Source organism: Aplysia californica, unplaced genomic scaffold (genome assembly GCF_000002075.1).
Source record: "Aplysia californica isolate F4 #8 unplaced genomic scaffold, AplCal3.0 scaffold00006, whole genome shotgun sequence".
Classification (NCBI taxonomy): domain Eukaryota; kingdom Metazoa; phylum Mollusca; class Gastropoda; order Aplysiida; family Aplysiidae; genus Aplysia; species Aplysia californica.
This window is the reverse complement of record NW_004797276.1, coordinates 2,217,729-2,230,841: the sequence shown is the minus strand read 5'-3', so window position 1 is coordinate 2,230,841 and position 13,113 is coordinate 2,217,729. Positions and strand designations below refer to the sequence as shown.

The window sequence follows — 13,113 nt, the reverse complement described above, 5'->3', positions numbered from 1 at the left end:
GTAAAGAGAAGCACATCGACACAATAATGTCATTAACTGCTGGGAGAAAGTAAGACAGACAGAAACAACAGAGGTAAAGTAAAGAATAGAACCTTCCAGTGGCACCCTCCAACCACCTGCCAATAGAAGCCAAGTGGCTACCTCAGAATTAAGAAGTTCTCTCTGACATTTTTGACTGTTTTGAGGTCAGAAAGTAAATGCTCAATCTGGTCAATCAAAATCGTAAGAATAGTCGGAGTCGTTATCAAGATACAAAGAACTGCATTAGAAAAAGATTGACATATTGTGAAACTCAAAAATTTTGATATTAAATTTCTCAAAACTTGGTACAGAGCAGATAGGACTTTGTAATTCTGAGGTAGCGAAGTGTTAAATTTTACCAAAAGTTGGTGAGAAGTCTTGCACTATATTACTTGACCCTTATGGTTTACCTGGATTACGAATGCGTTGAACAATTGGAATTTATTTGTCAACCCCTGACATATATGTATGTTATCCGTGCTCGACTGTACCTCTCAAAACTAAGAAAAATATAGATTTTCCTTTCTTTAATACTTTGCTAACATTAGTTATTTTATTCACACATGTCATAAAGAAGAAAACTACATCTTTTGATAACATTTTAAAATGGAGGCGTTGGAACTCACACGATAGGAAAATAAGCATTTGAAGCTTTTGTGAGAGTGACAAAATGTATTTTAAATATGAAAATATGGCAGAAGACAGCTTCCAAAGCATATACCAACAGAACCCTAATATCTAGTACCTTGCACTGTTAAAGACAATTCATTTTAAAGAAATTTTTAAGTAATCATCAGAAGCCACAGATAAAGTGAAAGAAAAAAACAAGTGATGCCTGTAACACAACAAGAAAACCTAACTTCTCCCAACTCCAACTTAACCAACACAGTTTGCTGCAAAAAAAAAAGAACAACTCATAAAGACTTCAGTCGTCACCCTCTACATGACGGCACTGGGTCAAAGGGAATGGGCCCAACAACAAAAGCAATAACACATACCCACTCTTGGATAGGGTATTCTAAATGATCCACTTCATTTTAAATTCATCTCATTACAAACTTTCTACAGTAACAAACCCAGTGATTTATGCTGCACCAACCAGTGGTATAGGCTTGACAACAGATGTCATTAACATAAACTCTTATCTCACATTAAGAGACGACAAAAAATAAAATGATACTATGAGCAACAACTAATCATAAGCACTGAATACTCACATTAATACATTATATATTGCACCTGTACATTAAGAGCAAGACCGTTTTTATCTGAAATCAAGTGAACCCTTTAAAACAACCTTCCTTTAACCCTGTCCATACGTTGTGTTTTACTATCGTATCCATATGATATCCATGCGACGTGAGGAACTCTGTGCCCCCACTTTCCAAAGAGGAAATTTACTCCTTAATCCGATCAGTACGCTTTGCATAGCAGTCTGTCAAAATGATTTTTTGAGAAATAATGAAAGTTTCAAAGAGATCTTCGCACTAGAAGTAGAAGTATTCTAAAATGTGAAGAATACAAGCCCTGAGGTACAAAATGACCCCAGGCGTATGGACAGGGTTAAGTCATGTACTTGGGACAGTTGATGACAGAATATGTAAGACAGTGCTGGAAATAATATTACAATGGTGGCTCCCTACCAGCAACGCCCTTGGAAAGCAGGCCTTGTTCACTATTAGTAGGTACCGCAGGCGGGCCGTTTTCAAGGCAGACAGCTACGGCTGGAGCCAGATTTGGACAACTTCATCAAACTATTAGCTGTTTTTAATTTTGGTAAACACTAATAAAAATTATACCATTGTTTTCTGTGTCTTTCCTTCTCCATGGTGAATGAGAAACTGATACTTATGATTGCATATTTAGTTTTTAATGGACTAAAGTTTAACACGTGAAAACTCGGCCGTCTCACAATTTTGCGCGCTTAGATTTGGGGGTAGGCCTACTTGTTTTAAATTTCGATTTCTCAGTCGTGAATCATCAAATTTTCTTGCGGTTTGAATATAAAAATCTGGGATTTCAGGAGAATTTCTGGGGAATGTGTTTATCTTTTTATTCCGAGCGGAAAGCTTGAGTGGTACGATGTAAAGACGAAGAAAGCATTTTAAAAGATGAAATTCGACACAAATCGGGCTATCCGTGCCAGGATCATATTCCTAGACATCTCTACCATCATGTTTATGAGTTTAGAAAAGCCAACTACGTTCCACAAAGTAGAAATATTACTTTTTCTGAAGTGGGGTAACAACCACTTTCGGGAGGTCGTCATTCTGCCATTGCAGCTGTTCCATCGCCCATTTCCACTCCCTCTGACTTGACCCAACCAGCAGACGATTATAATGATGGTTCAGTAAAAGTAACATTCGATAGATCTGTTTATGGCGTCAATTTATGTAAGTATTATCACAACTTTCTTTTAGGATACTTATGAACATTGTGTTTTGAAAAATAAGACTAATCGGCCACCACTTGCCGTGTGGTTGGATTGTTATTGTTTGGTGGGAATCACGTCGACCTACATTTGCCCCACCTCATAGTGAATTAATTGCGATCTATACAAATGTATCGCTTCGTGGTGGTATTTTTGCTGTCTTTTCAACTAAGAACACCTTTATTCTAAATGCATTGAAATCTAAGCCGTGAAGAGTAGAACTGGGAGTTCTATTTATAGTAACATGTCATCACACACTACTTAACACTCGGAAGGGGGTTACCGGGTGTTAGTGTTACCGATGGAAATGTTCGTAGATCTATTGTTTGGCACTTACTTTGGTAACAAAAAAGGCTAGATCTACGATCTTGATTGGTGGATATTCAATTATTGAATCAACCAGCCTTTTTACGTATTCTTAGACTTATTTAGACTTAGATGTCACCTGATAGCTAATTGGAGAAATGCCCCCCCACCCCCCCTCTTTCTTCCATCCACTTACTGGACACACGATGATACATTGTATTTCCCCAGCCACTGGTTTCTTTCTCAGCTAAAATGATAAATAAATCTAGAACTAGATCTATATTATACAAGATGAACCATGGCAGAACAGTATGTTGATTTAATTCCAATTTTTAAACCCCCTAAGCAGAAATCTTTAATTTCTGAACCAATATTGATGACTTTTTCCACATTATTGTCCACATATCTGAAATGTTTGGAAGTTTTTTTTCTTTCTATAAACTAATCCATTGTACAGAGCCTGAAAAGAGCTTTAGTTTGATATATAATGCAGCCTTGTAGCACAATTTGTTGATTTTATATGATTTTTTTTTCCAGTCGGCAGACGTTTATAATTTTCACTCAATAATGGCAGGTTTTTGGGCATTAGGGCCCTATTATGGAGTGTTATGAGAGGTTTTAGTAAACAATTTTCATTTGGCCCCGTAGAGCTTGCATTGAGCTTTAATTTGATGTACGATTTAGCCCTGTAGCTTAATTTGTTCACTTGTTGTGATGCTTTTTGCCCGAGGATGTACCAGAGTTCCCCTAATTTTTTTCCAAGAGGCGTTTTTTGCACCGAAGCCCACTTCAGAGGAGTCCAGAAAATTTACTTATGGTCAGAGAGGTCTGAAAAAAATTCAGCTAAGTCTATGCATGTATTTGTAATGATTGTGTGATTTTCACTAATGAGGAGGCAGTTTTGACTAATTTGGAAGAGGTTAAAATAGGGTTCTGAGCTCTTAATGACAAATTTTGGCATTTTCCCCCAATTTTTGAAGGCCTATATCTTGGAAGCCAGTCATTCTAACATGCTTTGATTTAGAGATATCAATATTTGTGTTGACAGCTCTGGGAAAAACAAACTTTTCATTGATTTCATCATGCACTTTGTATTTTAGAACACCTCAAACATGGGTGAAAGTCGCAGTTGAAAAGGTTTCGTTCAAAAATAAAACTTTGAAATACCATATCTCCATTGTTTATTGATGGATTTTGATAATTCTTTTTTTTAATGTTCTTGTTTCATAGAGTAGATTTGAACCCCTGAGGTTTAAACGTCAATATTGTTCCAAAAAAATTTCGCTTGTGGTACCTACTATTAGGCGGACGTTGCTGCTCCCTGAACTTCCATGGGTGGGGGAAAAGGGCTTCTAAACTTCAAAGTTATGATAACCCAAACCCACGATATAACATATAGTATTTTTTCTTCGCGAGCGAGCAGATCGGGAAGCTAATCCATTTCTCGTCGGGCGGTCCCAAGAAGTGCTTCTCGTCTCTCGCAGTTGGACGAGCAGCTCGTTGAGCGAGAAAGCCGGCCGTGGCTGGGATCTAAACTAGGCTAGCCATGTGGCGCAGGCGGTGAAGAAAGGTAGGGAGACCTAGGCCTAGGCCACGGAGGTTACACAGTAAGGTCCTTGGCCTAGGCCTAAGCCCTGATCAACTCGCCAAGCCACCCTCTCCCCTCCCTTTCAGTTTCAGACACACGACGACACGGTGATGGGTGACACTGTCTGCGTGTCATTTCTCTTTCTGTCGGCACCTCTCATTTTCTCGTTATGTCAAGCCAATAAGTGGTATGACTTCTCGGAACCGGCCAGTAGTTTAGTGGCCGGGAAGTGACGGGAAGGGCCGTTCTCGCGAGAAACGGGTACTTTTCTTGGCTCGTGCCTGTTCTTAGCTCCTGGTGAGAGGGCGTGAACTGAACTTAACTCCTGTACTCAGCATCATGAAATTTTGGCCCGCCCAGTTGTTTTGAGGAGCACTGAAATTATAGGCCAGTGTCGCTGTTTAAAGTTTTTGAATCTTCATTAAATGATTTTCGTTAACTTAAAGCATAGAAGGTTGCTGTTAGAGGAAAAGGTTGCTCTTAAATCGGGATTTTTTTATATAGGATAAGTTACGATACACAAGCTAAAGTTGCTGTGAGGTGGACGTTGCTCTTGTCTGTGTTGCTGTTAAGAGGACATCACTGTATCAATATAAAGTCAATAAATAATTTTTCCTTTCAAAATCTTTAGCAAAAGTAATAAAAAAAAAAAACTGAGGAAGGTAAACTCAGTTGCAGTTTGTGGAGAGAAAAAAAACCTTTATCTACTACCTCTGAAGTTTATCCAGACAACACAGAAAAACAAGTACAAGCACAGTACTATGGGAAATCCAAGTTTGTCTTAAATATTAAAACATTTTTAACATATACTTCCATCTGGGATCACATTATTATGGGCTTTTTGGCACAGAGACATCAGCTAACACTGAAAAGAGAAATCACACAGGCTTGAAGCTAGAGATTGCTTGAAAGTGCTCCTCAAAGCTGGCCAGCACACAGGCGTTGGTGTATATCTGGCTCAGCTTGCCCAGGGCAGAGATCTTTTTCATCATCTGCTTCTCCTTGTGGTCACGGACTTCTTCAGGCAGATACCAGGCAGATGACGGACTGTCCAGCCGAGCAACAGGTACTTGCAGAAAGGCCTTGTGGCTCCGGTTACGGTGTTGCAGGTAGAGACGAAGAGACTGAACAGGGCAATAAGGGCCTCCATTGGGTTCTATCATAGTCACTTCATTACAGTTGCCGTAGCCTCGTGTGTTCCATGTGACTACCACACGACCCAAGGGATCATGTGAAAAAAAGAACTGTTCAGCGCTCACTTGACTCCAGTCAATCTTAGCTCGAAAATGAATCTGAAGCTCGAACCAAACTTTATGAAGCAAGGACTGAGGGTTTGAGTTAGACAAGGTACCATTGGAGTACAACAATTTAATGTCACCCACAGAAATAGTCTTACTTATTCTGACCGACGTTGACTGAATTCTGGCCAGGACAGCATTTGATTCTTTAAAAGCATGTGATGTCGCAAGGCTGATTTGACGCCCACACTTATTTAAGTGTCTGTTCACGGCTGTTCGAAATGCCAGCAGAGCTGTGGCAGAAAAAGGAGCTCCACCTTTTTTCTGTCCAGTTGTATAGAAGCCTGCCATCATCTGGTTCAGCTGTGTCTCCGTGAATATCTCAAATTCTGGGCTCATACCATGGTTAGTCAGCCATTCTGAAAACGGGGAAAAAATTCGGAATCAACTAACTAAATCTTGTAAATTTCGCCAGACTAATAAAATTGCTTAATGAAGGAATCTAAAATAACCTAAAAAACCCAAACAAAAGTTTTCAAAGCATGCATGGAACTTTAAAGTCAGAATTCAAAAGTGTAACCAGAACTGTAATTTTTGCGATTAAGAAAAAAATCTATACCAAAGGAACTGCCCAAAAGAACAATGACACCATAAAGGAATAAACACTGTATTAAACAAACCTAGGAGAAAACAAAGTTTTTAAAAGTTGTAGTATTCCACAATATAAATAGCATCACATTCCACTTTTGCAACCAAAAGACTTATGATCTAAATCACCTTTTAAGCTTTTTAAAGACAAAATGTCATTATCAGTATAAAAAAAACTACCACATTTCACAAGGCATGACTTCAAACATTTCAACTGTAGCCAAAAGGTATCAATATCAAAATACTACTATTGCAATCCGGTTCATCATACATCGATATGAAAAATAGAGCAGGATTCTTTCTTAAAAAATTGATTCAAAATTACTATATACTTCACATCAATACCATTACCGTAATTCTAACTAATGCACTTGATTACACCCCCCCCACACACACACACAAGTGGAACACTTCCCCTTTGCTAAAGTAACAGCCCTTATAATGAACATTTACATTTACTTTCATACTTTACTTAAACTCCAAGCTGTGAGAAAAACTTTATAAGATTTTATTCCACATGGTGTTCCAAAAGTTTCCATGACACATGGAAATTTTGTTGGGAGAAAAATAGGTTTTACATCATACAACCTCCAGGAACAACCATTTTTATTTGACTAACACAAAAAAGATAAAACCAGAACTCACCTCTGGCTCGAGCGACTGCCCATTTTGTCTGCCTGGCAGTGTGGATAAAGGGATCATCCTTAGCACCAGCAGACACCCCTGCCGACATTTCGAAATCATCCTGTATCAAGTCAGCAGGGGAGGAGACCGGGGATGTACGGACGAGGTGCTCGGAGTCTGCATGCAGAGCCCGCAAGGCTGAAAAGGGGGAGGACTTATCAGTGACGACAGCCTTGCCTCATCTGTCTTCCCACAATCGAACACTTCTAGCAAAGTCTGAATTCAAACGCATGTTAATCCAAGAGTGCCAGTTAAATGAATAAGAACATACTGGGAATCTTCCAGCTTTCAATATAAAAATCTAGTTGTTATGAGAAACAATCTTGCTTGGTGGCTAAAAAGCTGGAAAACTGAATCCATTCCTTACACATAAAGACGAAATACACACACTTAACCAATGGCAGCCTCATTATGACAAACTAAAGTCTTGTTTCATTTCCAAAAATGTTTAATCTAACAAAAGCCGTTTAAATGTTCCACCATGCACTTTTTTCTTTCATTATAGAAGCACTTCTTGAGGGCGACTCTTCCGAAAAATAGAATGAAGATGAAACCTTTGTCACTTCATGCATAGTGATTCATCCTTGTTTACAATGACCACACTGCCATTACCACTAAAACTCATCTCTACCATAAGTTATTACCATCTCTCAGTTTTGACATTAAAAAAATGTGAGAGAATTGAAAACCCTTTTGCCATCATAATGATTTGGTGTGAACGAGTTGAAAAGCAAGTAGGGACTACAACACTTTTGCTACATTTAGTAAAGTGCTATGAGATTTGTTAGGATTGGTCTGGATTTTGTTTGGGTAAAGAGAAACAAATCGACATAATAATCGTCATTTATTTGAGAAAAAGTAAGACTGACAGACACAAACAACAGAGGAAAAGTGAAAAAGTAATAATAATAATAACTGTATTTATATAGTGCATATATCCATGCTCAGGAGTATGCTCTATGCGCTTTATAACCATTATTACACCAGCAGACCCTCTGAGAACACTCTGAAACATTCTCGGCTTCGGCGGAAGCATACAGTGCAAGCTGCAGATTTTACGCGCTCAAACACTATCAAACTGACAAGATCATTCACAGTCTATAGCCGGGTACCTATTTCCACCTGAGAGAAGTGAGGGAAATTTTTGCAAGTGCCTTTCCCAAGGACACAACGTCGGGCCCCTGACGGGATTCGAACCCACGATCTTGCAGTTGCGAGCCCGAGAGCCTAACCACTAGGCCACCGACGCCACAAAAAAGTAGGACCTATTGGTGGCGCTCACCAACGGTAAGGTCTGGGTCTTTAGTTTTAGCAAGAAGTTAGTTTTAGCAGAGGTTTTACGGCGCTCGCAACTGCATAAGGTCATATGAGCGCCAGAAGATTTGAGGTGTTACAAGAGAGTAACAAACATAAAAAAGAAGAAGGGGAGATAAGGACGATAGACGTTTCATAGGAAAGAAGCAAACCACACCAGAACACCTGCCAACCACCCACAGCAAGAGTTTACGGCACTTGCAACACAATAAGGTCATATAAGTGCTGAAGAATTGAGGTGTTACAAGAGAGTAACATACACAAAAAAGGAGGAGAGGTAAGGCCGATAGATGTTTGATAGGAAAGAAGGAGCAAACCACACCAGAGCACTCTCCAACCACCCACCTTTAAATGCTTCTTTGAAATATGTAAAAGGCAGTACCTTTGGTACAACACCCACCTCCAAGAGTCTATGACAGCAATAAGAGGGTGAAGAAAAATAAAGCAAAAAAAACCCCTAAGTTCTTGTATGCCCAGCAGGAAATTCAAACAAGGGTTGCCTTTGCCCCAATACCGCATGACACCAATTGAGCTCACAACATGCTCCTTCCAAGAAGAACAGAATGACATGAGCTACTTTTTTTGTTTTTCAGTAAACAGAAGTACACTGACACAGTAACAGACGTTCAGCTTAATAAGGAAAAGGCAAAACAGACAGAAACAAAAGGGAAAGTAAAGAAGTAGAAAATACTACTCGCACCCTTTAACTGCAATGACATGCACAACAGCGAAATTACTCAGTTGGATTCAGAATTGCACAAAATTCTGAAAGAGTTAACTAAATGAACTCTTTGGAACCCTTCCTCCATTTGTATTTCCCCTGAAAGTAGTAAATGAACCAAAATAAGTCAGAATCGTGGTAAGTTCAAAGACGACTTAATAAGTTACTTAAATTTAGATTGATCAGTATTTCTATTAATTTGAAATTTAAAAGCACAAATAAAAATAATTTATTCCCCTTCCGTCTAATTATATCTTTTAGTAAATATGTGCAATAAAACGTTTAAGACAAACGATTCCAGATGTGGGTGAAAAACATAGGGATATCGGGCATTTCATGACTAATGTGTACATTGGTCTCTCCTCAAAACAAGTCCGAGAGTGTCTTTTTGCAGAAAGGAAACAATGTATATATTATGATCATAGTCACAGTAAAGTTAATTTGGTCAGATTTTTAAAATAAATAAGTTGAGGAGCATTGGGCCAGACAGAAACTCACATAAGGTTAACACTGGCCTACGTTAAAGGCTGGAGGTTGATGACCCCTGACCTACAAAATTGCTGGCCTATTCACTTCCTCTACAGTTTTCCTCGGTTTGTAATGAAAGACGATGCAAGTAAGTAAAAAAAGGAACTGATGATCATACAAACAATATGCGGTGTCTGTTTATTGACCTAAAGCTTTGTGCTCTGCATTAAGGGCTTTAAAGTACACGTATTATCTTCAATATTATGTATGTCAAGTATGTGTGGAAAAAAAACAAAGGGATAGTAAGAACAAACAGTACCCATCACAAACCTCCAAAAGTGTCACAGTGCTGCTGCATTATTCGCACTGCAAGGTCATATTTAATACATGTACCCTCCAAAAATGTAAGGAAAGAAATGGGTGGCGTCATGGTGGAATCAGGCGTTTGTCATTATAATGAAATTGAAGAAATCAAAATTTTTCCCTCCGCTGGGCAATTTTTATCAGATTTTTTGGGGGTTTTTGTTGTTGTTGGGGGTTTTTTTTTGGGGGGGGGGGGGGGGGGAGACTCAATACCTTTTTTGTCTATTCAAAAACATATTTCTGTGCGGAATTTACTGGCAAATGTTGATCAACGGCACAAATAATGTACGTTTGCAAATTCCAAGGACACCCAGGCTTTGGATGCTACCAAACTGGCAGCCATTTTCTCGCTACTTTTACATCTGACCCCAGGCGACACCCCACCTTCACTTGACTTCTACTTAAGATACAATGGGCCCTACTTATAACAGTCTCAGTTATAACAGGATTTCAGCTATGGCAGTCTCATCTCTTTTATGCATAGTAAAAAGTTCTTTTACAACAAGCATTCAGACAGACATGCTTGGCTGTAACAATAGTGGTCCAACCATTGACACAAAACTAAAACAGAAAATAAAGCAGAAAAAAGCCCAAAATGATGGTCCTATGTGACTCACAGTTGGGCCAAGTTGATTGTGAACACATTTTAAATATCATATCAACTGTGCATATCAAAAACAGAAGTTGTGAAAGTGAGCTGAAACCATAGTCCCCTGAACATAAATGTCATTAGTAAACAACTGGAACAGGTGAAGGAGTTATATATCTTGGCAGTACTTTTTCTTAAAACGGACGGGTCCATAGGCCATAGACAGAGAAATAGAAATGCGAACCCAAAAAGCCAATGCTGTCACCTACAAGCTTGCACCCATCCTATCTCACCCAAACACCTCCATGGACACAAAGAGACAGCTTGTCACCTCGATATTAATACCAACATTATGCTATTAGTGCCAGACCTGGACATTAAGTAAAACCCATGAAAGCAAAATCACCGCATGCGAAATGAAATGTCTCTGCAAAACATCACAAGACGAGACAGGCAGAGAAATGAAGAAATAAGAGCAGCTATCGGCATTGAGTCCTGCCTGCATTACATAGAAAGACAGAGAATGAAACGGTTTGGTCACCTGTTGCGTATGTCACCAGGCCAACCAGCCTCGAGAACCTACAACACCAAGCACTCAGGCTATAAAGGAAGAGGAAGGCCACGCAAAAGGTGGATCGAGAGTGCCAAGGAAACCCTGAGAAAACAATATCACAACTGAAAGAGCTGCAGAGCTGGCCTACCATAGAAAACTGCATCTCCCCTCGACGCTTAACAGCAACAGAGGATGAAAAAGTAAAAAGTCAAAATAAGTATCAACTGTGCAGGGGAGGGAGGAAAGCTGGATGTACTTTGGTGTTGATGCATATATACATTTAGCAATTTAGCACGACCTTGGTCTAGCACCCACGGGGTAGCTAAACTTGTTACGGAATAAATGATTGAATGAAAAGAAGGTACAAGGTGTTAGATCTACCGCAGATCTGTTTAATCCTTTTCCTAAATGTGGCAAATATCTGATTATAAATAGTTGTAAAGCACAGAAACTATGCTGTAGACTCAGACAAGCATGTACAAGTGCTGCTATAAAAATGCAAGTATTGTTATTAGTAATTACCCATGCACTTCAATATAATTATGTCTAGTCAACCTCTATGAGACTACTATACTAGCAATAAGATAAATATGACGAGGAAAAAAATATCACTGGAAATAGAAAGTAAAGATAACTAATAAATTGGTAGTGTTTAATATATGTAATAAAAGTGATCACATTAGTTAATCATGAGTTGCAGTGTATTAAATTTGATCCCCAGCCATAACAGGGACATCATATCATGATGGTCACGGTGGTCCTTTTATTAGTCATTGCTGTGGAGCACTGTACATGGGTGTTTCTTTTCATCAAAAGAAAAACAAGATCATACCAATAACTCCATAAACCAAAAACTTGACGAGAGCCTGATCCCACTGTGTCCTAACACAAATACATGCAAATACAAAGCCTGAACGCCATCTATCAGTATCAGCCCAGAACAAGAAAGTTGAGGCAGCAACCAAAAGAATTATGCCAAGCCAAATCGTATTTACATTCTACTTTAGAAAAACCTGATTTTACAAAGGGCAAGGACCGGTCCATATCAATCAGAACTTTTCGGACTACTTTCGGAGTACAGTGGATTTTTCATTAAGGTGGTTAGTTGATGTCAGCAAGATTTAATTTAAGAGCAATTCATTGCAACTTAAGTCATCAGACGGCAATTTTGGTTTCCCCAAGACCATACATATGATGTATTCTATTTCTCACCACTTCTTCTCACTGCTGTTGACAAACATGTTCGTTTTGTATTTTCCTCTCAGTTTTAGGCCACCTTTATTCTCTTCTGCCTCACTGCACGAGCGAAGGCACATTCACACTCAGAGCAGAGATGAATGTCTCGTATGAAGTGGGAAACAAAGGAGCATCAGGGGGCAAAGTGTTGGGGGCGGTCCATGTGTGTGATGGCGCCGCAGCAAACGTGACTGTACAATTAGAACCCACGCCTGCCACACAAGTGTTTTGGGTTGAAAAAAGATGGGAGGGACTTTTGCCTTCCTGTTATCGTGTCCGACACCTTCCCCACTTGCAAACACTGCACCCATTGAATTGGATTTTGAGTTTGAGTAAAGAGAAGCATATCGACAAAATAACGATCGTATAGATCTAGTACGAGGAAGAAGCAAGACCAGAACGACAGAAACAACGGGTAAAAAAGAGGATAAACAAAGAAGTAGTACCAACCAGTGGTGCCATCCAAATACCCGTCCATTGAATTGTACAACTTCCCCATTAGCAGCAACTGCCCCATTGTTACTCATAGTATAGGTAGCAATATTGTTTTTCTTTTCATGCTGCTAAGGAGAGCTGCACTTGTGCACAGGGATTACATCCCTCTATAACATTAAAAAGAAATGTCACTAAAACAAAACCCAGAAACAGCAAACAAAGGAGCTATGAAGAGAAGGAAACAGGTGGAAACTGTCCACATATTATTATTGTGCAAAAAGGAGTAAGTATGTATTGCTGTTCTTTATGAGGCTGGGGAAAAGGCGAATAGGATTAACGGATTTGGGACTGTTGAGCCTATCACACTCTATGTTGTAATTGTAATGTGAACTTTACCCTCTCCTCCCAAGTAAACAGTCGAAAATTGTCCAAGATGACAAGAGAAAAGTGGCTGTCTCGGACTAGATAGCTCGTCATCTTGAACAGTGAAACTATAGTGTGCAAGTAAGGCAAGGAGG

General features: G+C 39.3%; 1 protein-coding gene across 3 annotated transcripts in view; it reads right to left on the bottom strand.

The window, feature by feature from the left end:
- LOC101859451 overlaps positions 1-13,113 on the bottom strand; it is a 58,092-nt gene that overhangs the window by 14,476 nt on the left and 30,503 nt on the right. Inside the window, exons 4-5 of one of the 3 annotated variants that reach the window (XM_035969068.1) lie at positions 6,878-7,054; positions 3,181-6,003 (exon numbers count right to left, since the gene is read on the bottom strand). The exons of the other annotated variants lie outside the window; for them this stretch is intronic. Coding sequence (XP_035824961.1) covers positions 5,225-6,003; positions 6,878-7,054 — 956 coding nt within the window. The 3' untranslated portion in view covers positions 3,181-5,224. Of the gene's footprint in view, positions 1-3,180; positions 6,004-6,877; positions 7,055-13,113 lie in introns of those variants that run through there. 3 annotated transcript variants of the gene reach the window in all.